This window comes from Chlorocebus sabaeus, chromosome 4 (genome assembly GCF_047675955.1).
Source record: "Chlorocebus sabaeus isolate Y175 chromosome 4, mChlSab1.0.hap1, whole genome shotgun sequence".
Lineage (NCBI taxonomy): Eukaryota > Metazoa > Chordata > Mammalia > Primates > Cercopithecidae > Chlorocebus > Chlorocebus sabaeus.
In genome coordinates this window covers 15528748-15550895 of record NC_132907.1, presented here as the reverse complement: position 1 = coordinate 15550895, position 22148 = coordinate 15528748, and the positions used below count along the sequence as shown (strand labels likewise).

At 35.0% G+C, this 22148-nt stretch overlaps 1 protein-coding gene across 16 annotated transcripts in view; it reads right to left on the bottom strand.

Moving 5' to 3' along the window:
- The window catches only part of SSBP2 (single stranded DNA binding protein 2), a 323926-nt gene that overhangs the window by 56550 nt on the left and 245228 nt on the right, over positions 1–22148 (bottom strand). For all 16 annotated transcript variants that reach the window (XM_037982164.2, XM_007977098.3, XM_007977115.3 and 13 more), the window contains one exon: positions 11305–11364. In XM_037982164.2, coding sequence (XP_037838092.1) covers positions 11305–11364 — 60 coding nt within the window. The remainder of the gene's footprint in view (positions 1–11304; positions 11365–22148) is intronic.

Genomic DNA, 22148 nt, shown 5'->3' with positions numbered 1-22148 from the left:
AATTTATGGCATAAGATGTTCCAGGTTCACTTCATACTTCTTCTGACCTAGCCTTGGAATCAGCCCTTTCCCCAAAAGGCCTTAATTCCTTTTAGTGGAGGACAACCTTTAGGCATAAAGATCTTGCATCTCAGGGTGTTCTTGTTACTTGGGTGCATCATTTTTAGGCTCTCTCAGTAAACACCGAGCTTGAAAATCTGTGCAGGTGTATACGTACATGCATATATGCACACACACGCACCTGACTAATTCTATATCTATTTGTGTGTGTATAGCATATACATCTACCATAAATGCATACTTTCCAACATCAATTCAACAACTCCAATCTGACACTTCAGGATTATTTTTAGCCTTCTTCCTTTCTAGGTTTGTAGATATTTTCTTCTTCAACAGTGGGAAACCTGGCCTATGTTAATTATTTATTACCCCTCAATACAATTACTTATTTATTCAATCAGTGTATTTATTTGTTCAATATAACCAGTCTCCCAACCACACGGGCCACTTCATCTTGCCATCTCTGCATGGCTACCCCCCGCCCTATCCCCCACACCTGCCATGTCCTGGCAATGCAGAAGGTAAGGGCTTTTTACGTGTTTTTATAAGATCATATACCTCACTTTCATAGAACTTAAATACTACCATTACTTGTTTTCTTCTCTGTATCTCCAGACTGTAAACTCCGCAAAAGTAGGGATCCTATCTGTGCCTACTGTCACAGAATAATAAATGTGTATTGAGGGAAAGGGAAAAAGAATAGGGTTTAGACTGACAATTTTAGGAATCATTAATGATAAAGTCATAAGAATGAAACAGAGTTCAAAGAATGAGAAATAAGAAGATAAAAGATTTAATTCTTTGAAAATACCAAGAAGAAATAAAAAAAGAAACTGAAATTGAATAGGCATGAAATTAGCAACGAGACTAAGACCAACATCTCAGAATGCCCCAGGAGAGTTTCAAGAAGGAAAAAGTAGCCAACACTGTCAAAAGTTAAAAATAAATGATGTAGGAGGAGGACTAACAATGTATGACTAATCGATATTATATTCAATTGTGAACCTAAAGTTCTTGCTTTCTAAAAAAATTATTTTTTTTTTTTAACTTTTTAGAGGAAAGGTCTCCCTCAGCTGCCCAGGCTGCAGTGCAGTGGTGTGGTCATAGGTCACTGCAGCACAAATTCCTGGGCTCAAGCTATCCTCTGCTGCAGCCTCCCAAGCAGCTGGAGCTACAGATGCATGCCCCCACACCCGCCTAATTTTTTATTTTTATTTATTTATTTATTTATTTTTTCCAAGACAGAGTCTTGCTCTGTCACCCAGGCTGGAGTGCAGTGGTGCAATCTCGGCTCACTGCAACTTCCACCTGCCAGGTTCAAGTGATTCTCTTGCCTCCGCCTCCCACATAGCTGGGATTACAGGTGCCCACCACTGCGCCCAGATAATTTTTGTATTTTTAGTAGAGACGGGGTTTCACCGTGTTGGCCAGGCTGGTCTCAAACTCTTGACCTCATGATCAGCCCGTCTCAGCCTCCCAAAGTGTTGGGATTATAGGCGTGAGCCACCGCACCTGGCCTATTTTTATTTTTTTATGCAGATGGGGTCTCACTATGTTGCTCAGGCTGGTCTTGAAGAACTCCTAGCCTCAAGTGATCCTCCTGCCTTGGCCTCCCAAAGCGCTGGGATTATAGGTATAAACCACCATGTCTGGCCAGATTCTTGCTTTTTCTTAAGTCTCCAAATGGTTAGAGTTATACACTCTGAACTTTGACACTTCTGTCTCATTATAGACAATAATGATTTATCACTGGCGGCAACCATTTTCTTCAAAACTTTACTGTTTCTAGCTTATCTTGGAATATCAGAACAACTGACCACCCTTTCTTGTTTCTGTTCATCACTTAAAAATATGACATAACCTTACAGAAGTCTTAACCAATATCAAATTGGTTTTCAAAATGAGTGTTTTAATCTAAATTTAACTCTACTCATCACTGTTTGTCTTTTAGAATAAGTCAAATCTGTAACTTTTAAAACATTTTTATCAGCCTTGGGATGACCAGATAGTAGCTTTGTGCATCAACAGTGTTGTAATCACTGCATTCTTTAAACCTTTAATATCAGAAAAATGTATACATCTGTGACATCTTATTTCTATATTTATGACGTTAAAGGTATTCCACTCGGATTTGTTTAGTCACAAATTTTGGCATGCATTCTTTGTTCTTGTTTTTGTTTTTGAGACAGTATCTCGCTCTGTCAGCCAGGCTGGAGTGCAGTGGTGTGATCTTCACTCGCTTCAACCTGCACCTCCCAGGTTCAAGTGATTCTCCTGCCTCAGCCTCCTTAGTAGCTGGGATTATAGGCGTGCACTACCTCGCCCGGCTAATTTGTGTATTTTTAGTAGAGATAGTGTTTCACCATTTTGGACCAGGCTGGTCTTGAACTCCTGACCTCAAATGATCCACCCACCTCAGCCCCCCGCCCAAAATGCTGGGATTACAGGTGTGAGCCACTGTGCCCAGCTGCATTCTTTGTTTTATAAAAGATCTACACACAGGAAAAAAATAACACTAATGAGGAGGGTACTTAATAAAAACAAACAAAATATACATGGTAATATACACTTGTAAGCCAGTGCATTTGCGCCACAAATTGTGCTAAGTCCTTTAGTATTTCTTTCAACGTTTATAACAATCTTATAAAGTTATTATGCATCCTTTTTAATGATTAAAAAACCAAGGTTTAATATGTCACTAATTTGTTAATTTGTCCATGGTTATGCTATTTTTAAAAAAGTTTTATTAATGCATGATTTACATACCACAAAATTTGCCCATTTTCTAATGTTAGAACATTGCCCACCTACAGTCATTTCCCATTCCCCATGACCAGTACCCTTCACCAGCACTAGGCATTCACTAATTTTCACTAATTTCACCATTTTCTGTCTTCCATGGTTATACTATTCACAAGTAGCAGTGTCAGGGCTCGAGATTGGATTAACATATTGCAAAAGTTCTGAAAGATGTGCCTTAAATCCTAGGATTTAAAATAAATGAAATAATATAAAAATTTATTAAAACAAATAATTAAATGTGGGAACTGCCTGCTTCATAAAAGAATTATTTAGTTCAAAAGAATTTATTGTAACTTCAATGGCAAGACCCTCTAGGCACTTATGAACTGATGTACAGGCACACCTCAGAGATATTGCTGGTTTAGCTCAAGACCACTGCAATAAAAGTGAATATCACATTAAGTGAGTCATATGAATTTTTTGATTTCCCAGTGAATATGTTTTGTTTACACTATACTGTAGTCTATTAAATGTACAATAGCATTATGTCTAAAAACACAATGTATATACCTGAATTTAAAATTATTTTATTGGTAAAAAATGCTAATAATCATCTGAGGCTTCAGTTAGCTGTAATCTTTTGGCCTGTAGAAGTCTTGATGGCTGCTGACTGATAAGGGAGGTGTTTGCTGAAGGCTGGGATGGCTATGGCAATTTCTTATAGAGACAGGGTTTTACCATGTTGTCCAGGCTGGTCTCAAACTTCTGGACTCAAGCAATCCACCTGCCTCGGCCTCCCAAAGTGTTGGGATTACAGGTGTGAGCCACTGTGTCCAGCCAGCTGTGGCAATTTCTTATAATAGATAACAATGTTTATTGCATTGATTTCTCTGTAGCATGTGATGCTGTTTGATACCACGGTAGAACTTCTTTCAAAATTGGAGGCAATGCTCTCAAACCTTGAAGCTGTTTTGTAAACTAAGTTTATGTAAAATTCTAAATCCTTTGTTGTCATTTCAGCAGTGTTCATAGCATCCTTACCAGGAAAGAGTAGATTCCATATCAACAAACCATTTTTATTGCTCATCCATGAGAAGTAACTCCTTATCTGTTAAAGTTTTATTACGAGAATGTGGCAATTCAGTCACATCTTCAGGCTCCACTTCTGATTCTAGTTCTCCCTCTGTTTTCACCACATCTGTAGTGACTTCCTTCACTCAGGTCTTGAACCTCTCAGAGTCATCCACAAGGGTTTGAATCAGCTTCTTCCAAACTCCCGTTAATGCTGATATTTTGATCTCTTTCCATGAATCACAAACGGACTTAATGGTATTTAGAATGGTGAATTATTTCCAGAAGGTTTTCAATGTACTTTCCCCAGATTCATCAAAGAAATCACTACGGATGGCAACTACAGCTTTATGGAATATATTTCTTAAATAATAAGAACTGGATGGGTGCAGTGGCTCACGCCTGTAATCCCAACATTTTGGGAGACCGAGGCGGGTGGATCACCTGAAGTCAGGAGTTCAAGATGAGCCTGGCCAACACGATGAAACCCTGTCTCTACTAAAAATACAAAAATTAGCCGGGCGTGATGGTGGGCGCTTGTAATCCCAGCTACCGGGGAGGCTAAGGCAGAAGAATCACTTGAACCTGGGAGGTGGAGGTTGCAGTGAGCCTAGATCGCGCCACTGCACGCCAGCCTGAGTGACAAGAGCAAAACTAAATCTCAAAAAAAAAAAAAAAAAAAAAAAAAAAAACCTGAAAGTAAAATTACTCCTTGATTCGTGGGCTGCAGAATGGATGCTATGTTACCTTATACCAGAGAACTCTGATGCAGTTGTCCAAGATTAATGAAAACAACATTAATGAAAACAAAATTAATCTTGGACAACTGCATCAGAGCTCTTGGGTATAAGATGTGTTGTCAAGGAGCAGTAAAAAAGAAAGGAATCTTTTTCTCTGAGTAGTAGGTCTCAACACTGGGCTTAAAATAGTCAGTAAATCATGCTGTAAAACAGATGCACTATCATTCAGGCTTTGTTGTTCCATTTATAAAGGACAGGCAGAGTAGATTTAGTATAAATTTTTTTTTTGAGACAGGGTCTCACTGTGTTGCCCAGGCTGGGGTGCAGTGGTGCGATCTTGGCTCACTGCAACCTCTGCCTCCTGAGTTCAAGCAATTCTCCCACCTCAGTCTCCTGAGTAGCTGGGACTACAGGTGTGTGCCACCCAGCCCAGCTAATCTTCTGTATTTTTTGGTAGAGATGGGGTTTCACCATGTTGGCCAGGCTGGTCTTGAACTCTTGATCTCAAGTTATCCATGTGCCTCAGCCTCCCAGAGTGCTGAGATTACGGGTGTGAGCCACTGCACCTGGCCAGATTTAGTAAGTTTTAAGGGACCAAGGATTTTTCAGAATGGTACATGAGCACTGGCTTCAACTTAAAGTTAGCAGTTGTATTACCCCCTAATAAGAGAATCAGCCTGTCCTTTAAAGCCCTAAAGGAAGGCATTGACTGAGTATGGCTATGAAAGTTCTAGATGGCATCTTCTTCCAACAGTTTAGTGCAGTCATCTTCCTCAATTATCTTAGCTAGATTTTCTGCGTTACTTTCTGCAGTAGAATCATCAGCACTTGCAGCTTCACCTTGCATGTGTATGTTCTGGAGACAACTTCTTTCCTAAACTTCATGAACAAATCTCAGCCTGCCTGCTTCAGGCTTTTCTTCTGCAGCTTTCTCAGCTCTCTCAGTCTTCACAGAATGGAAGAGACTAAAGACCTTACTCTGGGTTAGGATTTGGCTTAAGGGAATATTGTGGCTGGTTTTATCTTCTATTCAGACCATAAAAACTTTCTTCTCTCAGCAATAAGGCTGTTTTGCTTTCTTATCATTTCTGTGTTCACTGGAGTAGCACTTTCCATTCTTTCAAGAACTTTTCCTTTGCATTCCTAACATGACTGTTTGGCACAAGAGGCCTAGCTTTTGGCTTATCTCAGCTTTTGACTGCCTTCCTCACTAAATGTAATCATTTTTAGCTTCTGATTTAAAGTGAGCGATGTGCGACTCTTCTTTTCACTTGAACACTTAGAGGCCATTTTACAGTTATCAGTTGGCCTGATTTCAATCCTGCTGTGTCTCAGGGAATAGGGAAGTCAAGGAGAGGAATAGCGATCAGGGAGTGGTCGGTCGGTGGAGCACTCAGAACATACAGAATTATGAATTAAGTTCACTGTCTTGTATGGGCATGGTTTGTGGCACCCCAAAACAATCACAATAGTCACATCAAAATCAGTGATCACTGTTAAGAGATATAATGAAAAAATTTTAATATTATGAGAATTACCAAAATGTGACACAGAGACACAAAGTGAGCACATGTTGTTGGCTAAATGGCACTTACTGACTTGCTCAATGCAGGGGTGCCATAAAACTTAATTTGTAAAAAACGTATCTGTGAAGCATAGTAAAATGAGGTATGCCTGAGTATCTCCTTGACTACCATTATATAGTTTAGTCATGGAGACTAAATGCTCACTGATGATGAAAAAATGGTGAATTTCTCAAAGCTTTAAGATTTATATTTAGTAACAATTTTGATGTAACAAATTCTTTATGGGCCTGTGATGATATAAAATGGAGGAGAATCATTTAATCAATAAATATGAGAACTAGAAGAGACTTTAGAAATACCTACATCCACTCCTATTTTACAGGTAAGAAAACCAAAACCCAGAAAGTCTAAGCTACTTGTTCAAAGTTACACATTGCTGACTTTTTGAACCTAAGATGCTGGACGCATTAAGGTCCTTTCAACACCACTGTCATTTTATTCCTCTAAAACAACAATATTAACACAAAAGATATTAAATTTAGTGTAGGCAGATGTTTGTCTCTATAACACAACTCACCATTTGACATATATATATGTGTATATATATACACACACACATTTATACTTTTCTTTTTTCTATATTTCAACAACTGCAACTGTGCTCTTCAAATTAATAGCCCTTTACCACATGCAGCTATTTAAATTTAATTAAAATTAATTTAATTAAAAATTTAGTTCTTCACTCACGCTAGTCCTATCTCAAGTGCTCAAAGTACTAAAACTACTGCATATGATAAATGCAGGTATAAAATATTTCCATCATCCCAGAAAGTTCTACTGGGCAGTGCTGCATTAGAATGTCAGTTCCACAAGAGAGACTTTCATTAGTTTGTTCACCAGTGTATCTCCCACATCTAGAATGGTACCTGGGACACAGTAAACCTCCACAAGTATCTGTTGAATGATTCAATATTTTGGAGAGTGATTTTGGATAGCCCTGTGAAGTTTCTATCCAAATACATGGCAATGTATTCTATGTATTTAGACTTACCCAAAAAGGATATATCTATGATGAAATGACTATAAGATAATGAGGTATGTTTTGGCAAAAGAAGTGAACATTGTATCAAAAGCCTCCATAAAACTGTAATTTAATTGTATCATAAAACCTCCATAAAACTATAACTTAAATTGGGTAAGACTGAATAAGATTCACTATGCAAAATTTTCTTGGTTTGAGAAGGATAAGAATAAATTTGTTAATTTTCTTTCCCTACAAAGGTAGAACATAATTAGAAAAAGATATATATCCCAGGATAAACTCAAAATTCAAAGTTATAAGAAAAGAATATATTTTAATCTTGCCTTGTTGGATTTGAAATAATAATTTAAATATATTAGTGTAATTATCATTAAAAACAAAAAATAAGGAGCTCCCAATGATAGAAAGGGGTATTCTAAACTGGCCAAAGAGGCTACTTTATGCTTTTAATCATTAATCACTAACATATTGAACAGGTACAACATTTTATCATCTCAATAAATTTAATTCTATAACATGATTTTTAATATGTACAAAATATTTCATTTCAGTATACCATAATTTATTTAACCACTCATCTATTATTGGACAAATACCTGAAGATTTCAGTAGAATGGTCAGATGTAGTGTGTTCTTTTCTTAGAACACCAAATTTAACTTTAGAGTACAAAATGGACAACAGAATTAACAATGTTTTTAATTCCATATATCTGTTGACAGTGTTTCAGGAATCTTAAGAAACAGAGGATAAAGTTTCTAAATCCTATAGGATCAATAGATCAATAGTTAAATTATTTTTGGTGTCACTCATATGATTAACATTATCTGTATTTCTGGCTGTCTTGAATTCCTCAAGATAGTGTTGAATGAGTACTGTGAATTTTTCTGATTGAATATTTTATCCATGAGAAGGATAAAGACTTGCTCTGTTCCAGGTTATAGATGCTTCAATACCAAAGACCCCTTCTGCGAGTTGAACGAATTCCAATGTAAAATGTATAGTCAAATATATTTTGTAGATTTAACTTCTATATTTCATGTTTTGTCACATATATTTATCCTCTGCTACAGTGCACAGTTTTGTAAGTTTATTTTCCTTTCATCATTTTAGACATTATTACCCCTTCCTATATTTTTACAACATAATGACATTATACCATATTCCAATACCTGGTACTATATATGTACAAAGAATATACACTCTTATGGATTTAATCCAGAACCATAAACATGGTTTCAGGGGAACTCAAATTTAAATCTGTAGTCTAATCATTAGTAATTACAAGTTGAGTAAAATCGGTTTATTAAAGAGATGTCTTAAAATGATTAGTCAACACTACTGAAGAGGTTACTATTTCTGTTTCCTTAGATACAAACTCTTAACAAAGCATAATTTCATTAGTTTACGACCCATTAACATGAAAACCAAATTAAAAAATAAACACAGTTGTGGATTTTAAAATTTTATTATTTGTTTATTTTTTAGAGACCAGGTCTTCCTATGTTGCCCAGGCTGATCGCAACCTCCTGGGCTCAGGTGATTCTCCTGCTTCAGCCTCCTGAAGTGCTGGGATTACAGATGTGAGCTACCATGCCTGGCCACATTTGTGTTTTTATCTACATCATTCCAATTAATCACCAAAAATAGTTTTGCCCATTCTACCTTAATGACTACATAACAAAATTGAGAAACCGTGTTTTATGCTTGAAAAGTTCATGCTCTTAACTAAGTTAAACATTTCCTAAAACAATATTATTTATATTATTAACACAACTCTTTTTTAAAAAAATAGGATAAATTATTATAAGTTTGGATGATAGCTGTTTGAATTAATGAAGCTTAACTAAATGTGTATGTATGTGTGTACATTGGAGTGGTGGTGGGAATGGACAAAAAGAATCCCTGAAAGAAGAGTACAATTGTTTTAAAATACATTTTGGTAAAGACTGCTTACAATTCTTGAGGAAAGAGAGCCTATATAAAAACTTTCTATTATCTTTGACTTTTTTCTTTTTTTTTTTTTTGAGACGGAGTCTTGCTCTGTCGCCCAGGCTGGAGTGCAGTGGCCGGATCTCAGCTCACTGCAGGCTCCGCCTCCCAGGTTCACGCCATTCTCCTGCCTCAGCCTCCCGAGTAGCTGGGACTACAGGCACCCGCCACCGCACCCGACTAATTTTTTGTATTTTTAGTAGAGACGGGGTTTCACCATGTTAGCCAGGATGGTCTCTATCTCCTGACCTCGTGATCCACCTGCCTTGGCTTCCCAAAGTGCTGGGATTACAGGCGTGAGCCACCGCGCCTGGCCCATCTTTAACTTTTTAATTGTCTCTTTTAAAAACTCAAAGACATTAAATACCTGTTCTTAAAATTTGTCAACCTAGATTGGTTTACAATTTCACATTCCCATCACCAACCTCATCCTGAAAGTGTTTATTTTGTGAGTCTCTACAGAACCTAGAATATGGAACCTAGGATAGTATCTTATATATGGCAGGCATTTCAATAATGTCACTTGAATGCAATTCCAATAATTTTATCACATTTTCATCATTGATATATAATATATGAGGTCGAAAATTCTAATAACACACTTATACTACAATTTCACATTTTCCCAATTCAGATTTTTGGGAATTTCCTAGACTTATATAATATACAAAGCTATGGATGGAATGTCTAAAAAGCCATGAAGCCTCCAATAAGAGATGCACATTTCTTGAAAAAGAAATTTAAAAGACTCAGGCACCTATATTAGTAGATCTGACTGTCAATATATACAGGTTTACCCACAGAGAAAATAAAATTCCCATATGTTGTAACACTTGGCATCTGTGCACTTCCCTTTCCTATTCCATGCCATCTTCCCCTGGCCTGGCGTACTGAATGCAGATTCACTCTATAGGAGAAAAATGCTCCAGCTGCTAATGTGAGGAGGACTGCCAAGCACTGTCATCATGAGATGACCCAGCACTGCTTCCTACTGAAAGTTCTCCCCTGGGGGTGAATCTGGGTGCTGGCACTTTCTGCTGTGCACTACAAGCAGAGAGCACCAGCAGATTGAGACACCTCAAAGACAGCGTAATTTCAGTAAGAGTTAGGAGAGGAGAAGCAGAATTCTGCTGCCATCAAGCAAATTAGTAATTTTAACTTTCTTGTTCCATTTTTGGTAGGGAAGAAAGTGGAAATGGAAACAGAATATGAATGAAAAAGAACTTACTGTAATAACAGGGTTTACTTTAAACATAGGATAAAGCTAGGTATACAAATAACAGAATCAGAGAAAGTGACAAGACAATTATCTTGACACAAGTATTCCATAGTGTTAAGCATTTAATTTCTTCTCGGGTTATATACATGCATAGTGCCTATATCCTAAAACTAAACTACAAACTCTTTGTGAGTAAAAATTGTATTTTATTCTCTTCAGTAAATAAATACTTATGATATTTTTTAAAAAGCTATTTGAGAACAAAACATTATGAAATTTTAGAGCTCTTGTAGATTAAAATGCTGGAAGATTTTTATTGTTAAATATTTATTTATTAACAGATCTATCTCTTCCAGAAGCAGCTATTTGCTTAATCTGCCATTATAATTGGGTAAAATTTATATGAATGCTAGAGTCATGATATTGAAACTGTATTATATGAAAGTAAACAAAAGTATGTTCATGGAAAATTTTATTGCCATTCTTTAAATGGGAGGATAATCAGCATTTACCAAAATTGTACAAGTTTTTAAACTTAGGTTCAAAGTGTAAGGTAGACTCCACGAATGAGCAAACATTTTTCTGTAAAGATCCAAACAGTAAATATTTTAGGGTTGCCGGCCACATATGGTCTCTGCCATGACCACTTAAATCTGTATTGTAGTGTAAAAGTAGTCACAGACAATACATAAATGGATCTGTGTGGATGTTTTTCAGTAAAACTTTATTTACAAAAAATAGCTAGCTTATGAGCTGTAGTTTGCCAACCCTTGAAGCAGATGATATATGACTAGAAATAGCATTAAATTGGACAGAAAAAGGAAAATTTTGTATTTTTATAGGATGATAAACATATGTGACATTTTCAAGATCTTTGATTCTTACAAAAAACTTAAATAGCACATAAATCTTACCTGATTAGGTATCCTCAATGGGGGCCTTGGACCTCCAGGGTACCGAGGTGACATAAAAGGCTATTGAAGTAAAACAAACAAATAAACAAAACAAAAAACAGTACAATGTAAAATACAGATCTGAAAATAAACTACTTAAAAATTTTAGAATTAATCAAATCACAAATCAATGTACTCTGGGCTGCTTTCAGTATAATAAATACTTTTAAGAAAAATTACCATCCCATTATTTATTTTGCAGATTATCTAGAAAATTTTCCAAAGAAAATGTAAAAACATAAAAGCTGACTAAAGTAACTATAGCAACATCTTTTAAAAATGTGAATTATTAAGGCAATAATATCTAGTGGCAAAATATAAGATTAAGCAGCAGGCAATTTAATCTTGAAAAGGACCTCTGGATGCAGCTTACTGCCTATGTTATTAGGTTCTAAATAGATACTTCTGATTGAATTGTTTGGTTTCGTTATCAATTCCTTTAATAATTTTAAAATTGCCAAATTTCATCTTTTATATCTTCGTTTAAAATGATAAATAAATTTCTTTTCCAAAGGTCATCTGTAGTCAAAAAAGCTTTGGCTTTTCCTCATCATGGGTTTCTTATAGTTCAAAATGGACTCTATGGGTGTGGCAGCACACACCTACAGTCCCACCTACTCAGGAGGCTGAGGCCAAAGGACTGCTTGAGCTCAACAGTTAAGAGACTGTGGTGCATGATGAGCATGCCTGTAAATAGCCACTGCACTCCAGGCTGGGCAACACAGTAAGATTTCATTTCTTAAAAAAAAAATTGGCTACAAATTTTAAAGTTGAAATTTCTTTGCATATTTTGACCTTAGTTGATTATGACGTGTATATTTTTAACACAAGAAAAAAAATGGTCTTATATTAAAAGTCAAGTTAATTTATGTTGCTGGATGAGTCAGAGGCTCCTAAGATGTACTGAATCTGTCAGTCTGGAAATTGTCTGAAAAATACCCTAAAAGCAACATTGTAGTGAAATGTTTAGGTAAAAAGAGACCATTTTGATCATCCAGACTTAGGCACCAAAATTTTATAAGTTTATTAAATTATTTAAAATTTGATTTATTTTTCTAGAAACAGAAAGATTATAATTTTAATTATGTCTCAACATATAATTACTTAAATGTAAGATGTTCCTTATATGTAATATAAGCAAATATCAAATCTAAAGGGTTGAGTGTTATTAAGATATTAAGAATGAATTAATATGAATTAAGAATATATAGCAAGTAGACAAAGATTTGGGGAAATCACATTTATAGTGCATTACAGAATTAAATCCTACATGTGGAATGTATTTTCTACAAATATTTTTAGAAATTAGGTTTGGGGGACATGGCTACTCATGTTTTCCAGAGCTGTTTTAAAAGGAGCCTCTAAAAAATAAAATCCTAATTAATGCTGTATAGATTTTTCCTATTGTATCTTTTGTGGAGTCTGACAAACCAACAAAAGGAACTTCACAATTAAGCGAGCAATTTTGCTTTTCGCTCACTGTGTTCTTATATGTAAATGTGCTCCCAGTAGTTCATTTTATATGGACAGAAACAGATTATTCAGATAGTACTGTCACCTCCACCTGATAAAACTTAAGTAGATTTTCCAATTTTAACAAAGTTGATTTTTAAAATGTTTAGTTTTCACATATTTGATTAAAGTTGTCTCTATCATTTTAAACTGTACCGTAAACTGGTAAGTTAGTTATGTACTGTCAACTAGAAGCTTATTCTAATATTCACACACACTCTGTTATTTTCTCTTTCCTTTATAAATCACCTAATTTCACCTATGAAGCTGTCTTTTTAATTCTGGACTCATTTAAAAAATTTAATAAATATTGTGCCATTGGTTTTGTAATGGCTGTCTTTCTTCTACAAAATGATGCTTTATGACATAGTCATTAATTCAGAATACAGTATCAATTTAGTTTTTGAAACAGGGAGACATAAAAATAGGTTGCTAATAATTTTTGTCTGTAATACAACCGCTCTGAAGTAGAATACAAGGTAAAATTATGTGAAAAATATTACTAAATACCAAATGTTGAGATAAATATTTAGAAGTGCCTCACTTGAAATAGAACACTTGAGATTTGCATGTTGATCTGAACGTAAGAAGATGATATAGTGTTTATTTAATGGAATATGTGAAAGGAGAATTTTTTTTCCCCAAATGGATGGCATTGTGAATGAGTGTTTGTTAATGGAACTGTCTATACCTTCCTACCTGACTGAGGCCCTATGAAGGAGCTGCTGTGAGTATGAGTCAGTATATGTGCTAGCTGGGAACCTGCAGGTTACTACAAAATGAGATCGAGAGAAAATGACAGATTCTGTTTTTAGTCAATTTATTGCTCTTGTATGTCCTCCTTTAAGAAGTTCAAATTTGTATGGTTTTTTGGAGGCCAAAAAAAAAAAAAAAAAAACAAAAAACAGAAATAGAAAACCGCTTATAAACTCTAATCTTTACACAATTAAAGCACTAGAAGACAAAACAATCAATTAATATAGCTAAAAACTACTACTTTTACCTGAAATATAAGATTACTATGGTAAAAGTATTTTTAATATAAAATTAGTGCTATTATAACATACGGCTTAGTATTCAGATTGATCCTTAAGTTATCTAGATAACCACCTAAGTCCTCAACTGCCTAGTGAATTAGCTTGTATAGACACAGCAACAGAATCCAAAAGAGTCTGCATACTAGCAACTGAGAACAATCTGCACTAATATCTGTACTTCACTATTCAGAAGTCAATTTGCTTTCAAATGAAATTCAAAATGTTAACCCCAATTTTAATTATTTTATGGTAAAATGCTAATCTGTCTAAGAGATTATGCTAATATAAATTATAATCTATCGACAGACATGTCAGTATTCCCTGCTTTAGCAATCTGAGAAGAATAGGTTCTTCAAGAGTCTTTGGGCTGGGCGAGGTGGCTCATGCCTGTAATCCCAGCACTTTGGGAGGCCAAGGTGGGCAGATAACTTGAGGCCAGGAGTTTGAGACCAGCCTGGCCAACATGTTGAAACCCTATCTCTACTAAAAATACAAAAAATTAGCTGGGCTTGGTGGCATGTGCCTGTAATCCTAGCTACTTGGGAGGCTGAGGGAGGAGAATTGCTTGAACCCAGGAGGCAGAGGTTGCAGTGAGCCGAGATCGCACCACTGCACTTCAGCCTGGGTGACAGAGCAAGACTCCTTCTCAAAACAAAACAAAAAAATAGGCAGAAAAGAGTCTTTGGCTCTTAAAATGTGTTTACTCTTTATGTTTGGGGCAACATTCTTTTTCCTTTTTTTTTTTAAAGTTTGAGTAACGAATACTTGTCTGAAGGTATCAAGATGGTGAATCAGTGTTTTAACTGGAAAAAAGCCTTCCCCAGAAAGGATTATTTGTAACATGTGTGGAAATAACATTTGACTGGGAGTCAAATACCTGGGTTTTAGTTTCTGTACCTGTATTAATTAGCAGTGTCCCTGAGCTAATCATCTTTCAGGGCTTTAGTTTTCTCAACCTTAAAATGAGAGAGTTAAACCAGGTGATTTCTAAAGCCCCTTTGAAAATAAGGGACCCATGATTCTGTGTTAATTATTTTTAGTATTACATTTAAATACAAAGATTAGTATAATGTAGATAGCTATAAATATTTGAAGTGTGTGTGGGTGAGGCAGGGAGTAGGGATAAAGGCATATGTTCCTAAGGCACAAACCATTTTCATCAAGGTGCTGAAGAAAATTATCACCATGCTTCATAGAGAAAAAGAAAAACTTAAAGATTAAATACCCCAAAACACAACAGTGCTCTTTGTTGTGTCAGATTAAAGGTCAATTAGGAGAATAAAAAAGCTACACTTATCAATGAGAAAGTATGGCAGAAATTTGTTCATTCAAAAACAACATATATATATGTTTGAATGAACAAAACATATAGATAGATAGATAGATAGATAGATAGATAGATAGATAGATAGATAGACTAACAGAGTCTTGCTCCATTGTCCATGCTGGAGTGCAGTGCCATGATCATGGCTCCCTGCAGCCTCAACCTCCCAGGCTCAAGTAAACCTCCCACCTCAGCCTCCTGAGTAGCTAGGACTACAGGTGTGGTACACACCACCACACCTGGGTATTAAAAAAAAAAAAAAAATTGTAGGCCGGGCATGGTGACGCACGCCACGGGCAGATCATGAGGTCAGGAGTTCACACCTGGGTATTAAAAAAAAAAATTACTGGCGGGGCATGGTGACTCACGCCATGGGCAGATCATGAGGTCAGGAGTTCAAGACCATCCTGGCCAACATAGTGAAACCCCGTCTCTAGTAAAAAATTCAAAAAATCAGCCAGGTGTGGTGGCACATACCTGCAGTCCCAGCTACTTGGGAGGCTGAGGCAGGAGAATTGCTTGAACCTGGGAGGCAGCGGTTGCAGTGAGCCAAGACCATGCCATTGCACTCCAAGTCTGGGTGACAGGGTGAGACTCTGTCTCAAAAAAAAAAAAACAAAAATGTAGAGATGGGGTCTCACTCTGTTGCTCAGGCTGGTCTGAAACTCCTGGGCTCAAGTGATTCTCCTGCCTTGACCTCCCAAAGTGCTGGAATTACAGATATGAACCGTTATGTCCTGCTCATTAAATATTTATTAAACACCCACAAAGGCACTGTTCTAAGTGGCTAGATATATCAGTGAACAAGGCAGATAAAAATGACTGCCCTCTGATTAGGATTTTTCAAGATTCATAGTCTTATAATTAATAGGAAACAATTTTCTATAAAAATTGTTTTCTACATCAGTCCACTAATCTGAGACAAATAGAATGTTCTCCTCACCAAATGGCGAGATTCAATAAAAACCCAGGGAAAATAATATTTCAATCTGGTGTCTTTCCTCAAAAGTCATATTACATCATCCCTATTTGATAGAACATGTAGTGCTATAAATACTGAAGATCAAGGCTATGCTTTTAAAAAAGTTTCAAAATTAGGAAAAACTCATAAGGTAAGCTTATTTACTTATAAGATAAATTGGGTAGCATAGTTAGTACTCTGACATATGGAAACTACATTTATAGGTATAAATTCTCATTTCTACATGTTCTAGTGATCTGTGTATGCTATGGACTGAATGTTTATGTCTCCATAAAGTTCATATGTTGAAATCCTAATCTCCAATGTGATGGTATCTGGAGGTGGGACCTTTGAGAGGTAATTAAGTCATGAGGGTGGAGCCTTCATGAATGGGATTAGCACCCCTATAAAAAGAGGCACAAGAGAGATGATCTCTTTCTTTCCGCCATGTGAGCATTATGGCCATCTGCCAGCCAGGAGGAGGGTCCTCTCCAGGAGTCAAATTGGCTGGCACCTTGATCTTGGACTTCCCAGCCTTCGGAACTCCAAAGAATACATTTCTGTTGATTAAACTTCCCCATCTATGGCATTTTATTATAGCAGCCCAAACTAAAACAGTCTAAAATAAACGGAAAAACCCAAAGTGGAAGAAATAAAAGTATATACAAGCCAAGAAAATCAATAAATATTTGGTGACAAAATGAAAAAAAAATTCTCCAATAGAAACACAAACCAGATGTTCAGAACAGCTCATTTCCTCCAAGTAGTCTTTTGGAGAAAAAATTACACCACTTAGAATCATAATTTACTTCAGAATGAATGCCATTATGTTTTAAATAATTATTTTTCTATTACATCAAGAATCACTCATGGAATTTTAGACTTCTATTTTCCTAAAAGAGAGATTTTCCTTTATTTCTTGTCCTTTCTGCTAGCACAAAAGCAGTAGTTTCCCCTCCCCTTATTTTGAACTTTCATAAGCCCTTAGCTTTTTATCTCAATTCCCTAAGAATCAGAAGGAACCAGCTCTTTCTCATCCTCATATTAGTTAAAGGTAGATCCCTCAGTCCAAATCTTTTCCTTCTGAAGCTCCCAGACCCCTTAATGAAACTGTTTTATATATTATTTACCTGAAATTAATGGTGATACAAACTATTTTAAGCCCTAACTTCTTTTTAGATATATATGATAAAACTGTACATCTTAAATGACACATTGCTCAAATGTTAATTTTGTTAATATCTTCTAACACTGTCAATAGAAACTAAAAATCCCATATAAATATGATTCTCCAACACCAGAATTATATTCTTTATTCCTTGAGATTACACTGTACTCCCCTTTCTCTGCCAAGTAAATTAATTCCCCAAGGGCCAGTTTTGAAATACCCCTTTCTCTTTGAAGAATTTCTATAGGTTCCATTTCCCCTATTTCCTCAGCACTTTATACCACTTATCATAGAGGATTTAGTACACTGTGGTATAACATATACTCCGATATGAAGGAACTCCACTTTAGAGGAAAGAATACAAAATACTATCAGAGCAACAACTATCTTAATGTCAAGATAATTAATTCTTAAAATAAGACCAGTATTTCTTAGAATACCTAAAATTGATGTAGCAATATATAAATCACCTTGTATCTCATTATATCTTACCTTATATCTCATTATATCTCACCTTGTATCTCATTATATCTCATCTTGGCTTTAAAAGTTCTTTAAATCTTAGTCTTTCAGTATAAATTAATAATAAAGAAAATTAAAAATCATTATAAAGTAAAAAAAAACCCTCTAAAATGTCAATCGCTAAGCATTTTCTATATTCTATCTTTTATTTTATGAGCACAATTTGGAACAATCAATGATGAAGAAAAGAATAACACGAATTTCCTTAGAATGAACAAATTAACATTTAAGACAGCTTACACATCAGAAAACTTAGAAGTCCGAGGTACAATTCTAAAGCACACAATTATACAGGACTTAACTAATTTAAAGTAACTTTGGACTTTTTTGAGGATAAAATTATTCATGTGAAATTAGCTTCTAAATTTGAAAACCTAGAAGTTTTAAAACTTTTTTTTTTTTTTGAGAGATGGAGTCTCACTCTGTCACCCAGGCTGAAGTGCAGTGGCACAATCTCAGTCACTGCAACCTCCGCCTCCTGAGTTCAAGCAATTCTCCTGCCTCAGTCTCCCGAGTAGTTGGGACTACAGGTATGTGCCACCACACCTAATTTTTGTAATTTTAGTAGAGACAAGGTTTCACCATGTTGGCCAGGCTGGTCTCGAACTCCTGACCTTATGTGATCCACCTGCCTAGGCCTCCCAAAATACTGGGATTACAGGTGTGAGCCACAGCACCTGGCCAAAACTTTTTAAATGACTGTAAGAAATATATAATTACCAGGTTTAAGAAAATATAAACTTACAAAACAATTTAGCAAGTGACCATTTACTTAACAAAAAACTTCTTCACAAAATTACTCATTTGAAGTTTTGCAAGTTCTGTGTTATACATATATAATAAAATATTATTTATGCAATTTTATTTGAATATGCCTTTTAGAAACATGTTCAAGAAAGAAGTTTAACTTTTTAAAGTTTACTAGATCATCCTCCTGATTTTATGTAAAAGAAAACCGAAGACCAAATTTCTTAACCGCCATTTTAGTCTTTTCTTTATAACACCCTGCTACAGGAATACCTTTAGAATAATGGCAGGTACACACTTAGGTACTAGGTGCATTTTAAGATCAGTTGGTCATAAGAAGTATGTGGTACATAAATAAATGGCTTGATCTGGCACTTTCAGTCCCCCAGCAACTGTGCAACCATTTATTAAATACTTAATGTGGAATTCTTTAGTTACCAAACACGAAAGGAGAAAAAGTAGTGGCATTTCAGGAAAGCAAGCTAATTTGCACATAAAGCACTAACTAGCATATGCTCTTGATTCACCAGACTAAAAAGAAATGTAACAACTGAAATAAAATAAATTTCAAAAGCTCTCTCTTTTCTTGAACATTTTTGGTGGAGTTCTGACAATATATGTAGTCTTTAGTCCACTTATTTGTGTTTTTGAGGGAATAGTAGAGGATGAGTAGAGAATGGTGGTAAATGGGTACGATATTAAGTATTATCATTATAACAAAGCTGTTCATTATAATGTGGTTCATGAAGAATGGAAGAAAGCAGCTAGCACACTCAAAGAGAGAATGTATGAAGCAAATGTTCAGTAAACATTTGGTTGGTTCAGTAGCTGGCCCATTGACCAAGCGATCAACAACCCTAATGGAAGACTAAAAGCCTACAAAAGGTATAATAAAACTTGGTCCTCCTGTATAAAATCTCACCTGACCAATTTATTTGTCTTGTTAAAAATAGGCAGTATCTGTTGATGGGTAAAGAGTAAATCAGACTATTGGTATAACATATCTGGTTGTCTAATGAGAAAATGCTTATAAAATATGTCTAGAGGAGGAAATCCTGCTCGCTTAACTAGGATAAATTATATCTTCAAGAGGTCCTAGTAAGAGTAAGTAAAAAACAAAGAGCTGGGGACCCAAATATCCATACTAACAATATACAAGAGAACTTACAATTTAGATGACTAATAAGGCCCTTCATTCTCTCCTGCTTTCAGGTTTCTCTCATTGTTTCTGGGGTGACAGGGTTGAAAATAATGAGTCTTAGGTAGTTTTACAGAATAGCAGTATTTAGTAACCATGATTTAGAACAAAAGGATATCAGGTTAATTTATATACAATTTTGTAAGAAAAGTGTGGTAACTTATTGATCTTTTTCTGAAGCATACACCAGTCACAAGAACTCCTAACAATTCTATAGAGCAGTTTGCCTCTCAGGTGTGTCTTATATAAGGCCATGTTTATACATGGGATCCTAACGTTTTAGGTTGAAATATATTTTAAAAACTATAATCTTCAGGTCTGAGAAACAACATATTTTAGTTGAAATATTTTCTTTCCATTAAGAAAAGGCTCAGCATTTGAGTAAAAACATAAAACATTCTGCTTTCTTAATATCATATTGTCTTTAGCACATAACCATCTTCACATTAAAAACCTGTAAGTAAATGGTTATTTGCCAAAAAGTAATTTTCTTCCCTCAACATTTAGGTAAAAACACAAGGTATAAAGTGAAATACAGCCTGGAAAAATATGGGTTATCTTCAGTAATTATATTAACTACATAAACACCAAATCTATCTTATGTGGACTTGCGTAAACATGGCTTTAGACAGATTTAATCTTTCCTCTGGTATTTTCTATGCACTGGTTTGAAACAGTGTTGAATTCTGTTGAAGACAGAATTCCAGGACATAAAAATTATTCTAGAATCTAAAACATAATTTTAGAAAATGATAAAAATGACTGTAAAATTATTTATTCATAGTTCTGCAAAAGTAATAAAAATACATTTGCTATAAGATTTAACCAAAAGCATAAACATTCTTTAAAAAAGTAGTACTTATTATTCATGATGTACCCTTTTTTAGTTACATTATCTTTACCGTATATGATTTTCTCTATATAGATTTCTATTCTGTATGTTGCTATTCTATATTTTACTTACAAGCAAATCATTTTTTAAACTTATATGTGTTAACTCTCTTGAAGTCATATGCTATCAATAAGTATTAAATAAACAATATTGAGAATATTACTTTGAAAAATCACTAGAGTATTGTGACATCCTTATTTCAGCCATCTTTCATTAAAGAATGTTCACATATTTTTAGTTTTATCATTCCATGAGATACTTCATACATTTTCTGTAGAAAAGTAATGATGCATAAATTATACATCAAATGAATTTTGTCAAAGTTACTTTACAATTCATATATCTTAATTTGTTTAGTTTCCTTTCTGTTTTTCATGAACATCTCCATCAGACATTACTGACACCCCAGTGGATAAGACATTCCTGATTAACACATTTTAATTCCAACTAGTACTAAACTAATTTAGCTCACAAGATGACATACTTGTGCTGGCATATTCTGCTGATAAGCATAAGTATGCAGTTTATCTCCCATACATCTTAGATATTCTATCATCAACACTTAATTAAAATAACTCACATAAAATAACTGTAAAGCAATGACAGATCGTTTTCTTGATGTTATTTTGGCAAGGCTAACCCAACAGAGCAGAGTTACAAACAAGTGGATTCTTCTATATGGATTTAGTCTAAGCATCAATATTGGTCACTGACATTACGAGCCTTTTCAAGAAGATGACTTTTTCTCAAGCCTTCATTACTATGTACTCATTTGATAAAGGTGTGTAGCAACAGAGAATGGGATTGTGAATGGGAGACTAAGCTGTCTGCTGGTCTAATAAACTGTGAATGGTTTAATAATATTCTATAACAATTTTAAATAGTTTGTTTAAATCCATTTATATTCAGAAAAATTCGGTGTGAGGCAAGTATCTGGAGTTACTGTGCTCCTGTGCTGCCTCCTACTACTGATTAAAATGACAGTGACAGATTAACCGATATTTAAAAAAATACCAGTTTGGGTAAGAAAATAAGGATTTGAGATTTATAACTTAGGATAAAATATCAGGCTGATTTAATCAAAAAGAGGCTAAAACAATAATTTTTAAAAATCACCTTAACTTTTCATTAAAGAATGCAAAATTATTCCTCTTGTCTCCCTTTTCCCTACTTTGTATTCCTACTTTCATGTAAACTTGCTCCAGATGAAGTATGGAAGATAGATACTTCAATTTATTTAAATATATCACTGCAGAAAAGCACAGCATTTTGTTCCTAAGTTTCTGATATCTTGATATGCTTGAGAAGTTTCTACTGATTAAGTGGTAGTCCTTTCAAATTCCCATGCAGAGATAACAGCATTTGTTATAGAAACTGGCCTATGGGCTTGGTCTTCTGATATAACTGGCTGGTTATATATATGTTTTTACTTATTTAGGAATGA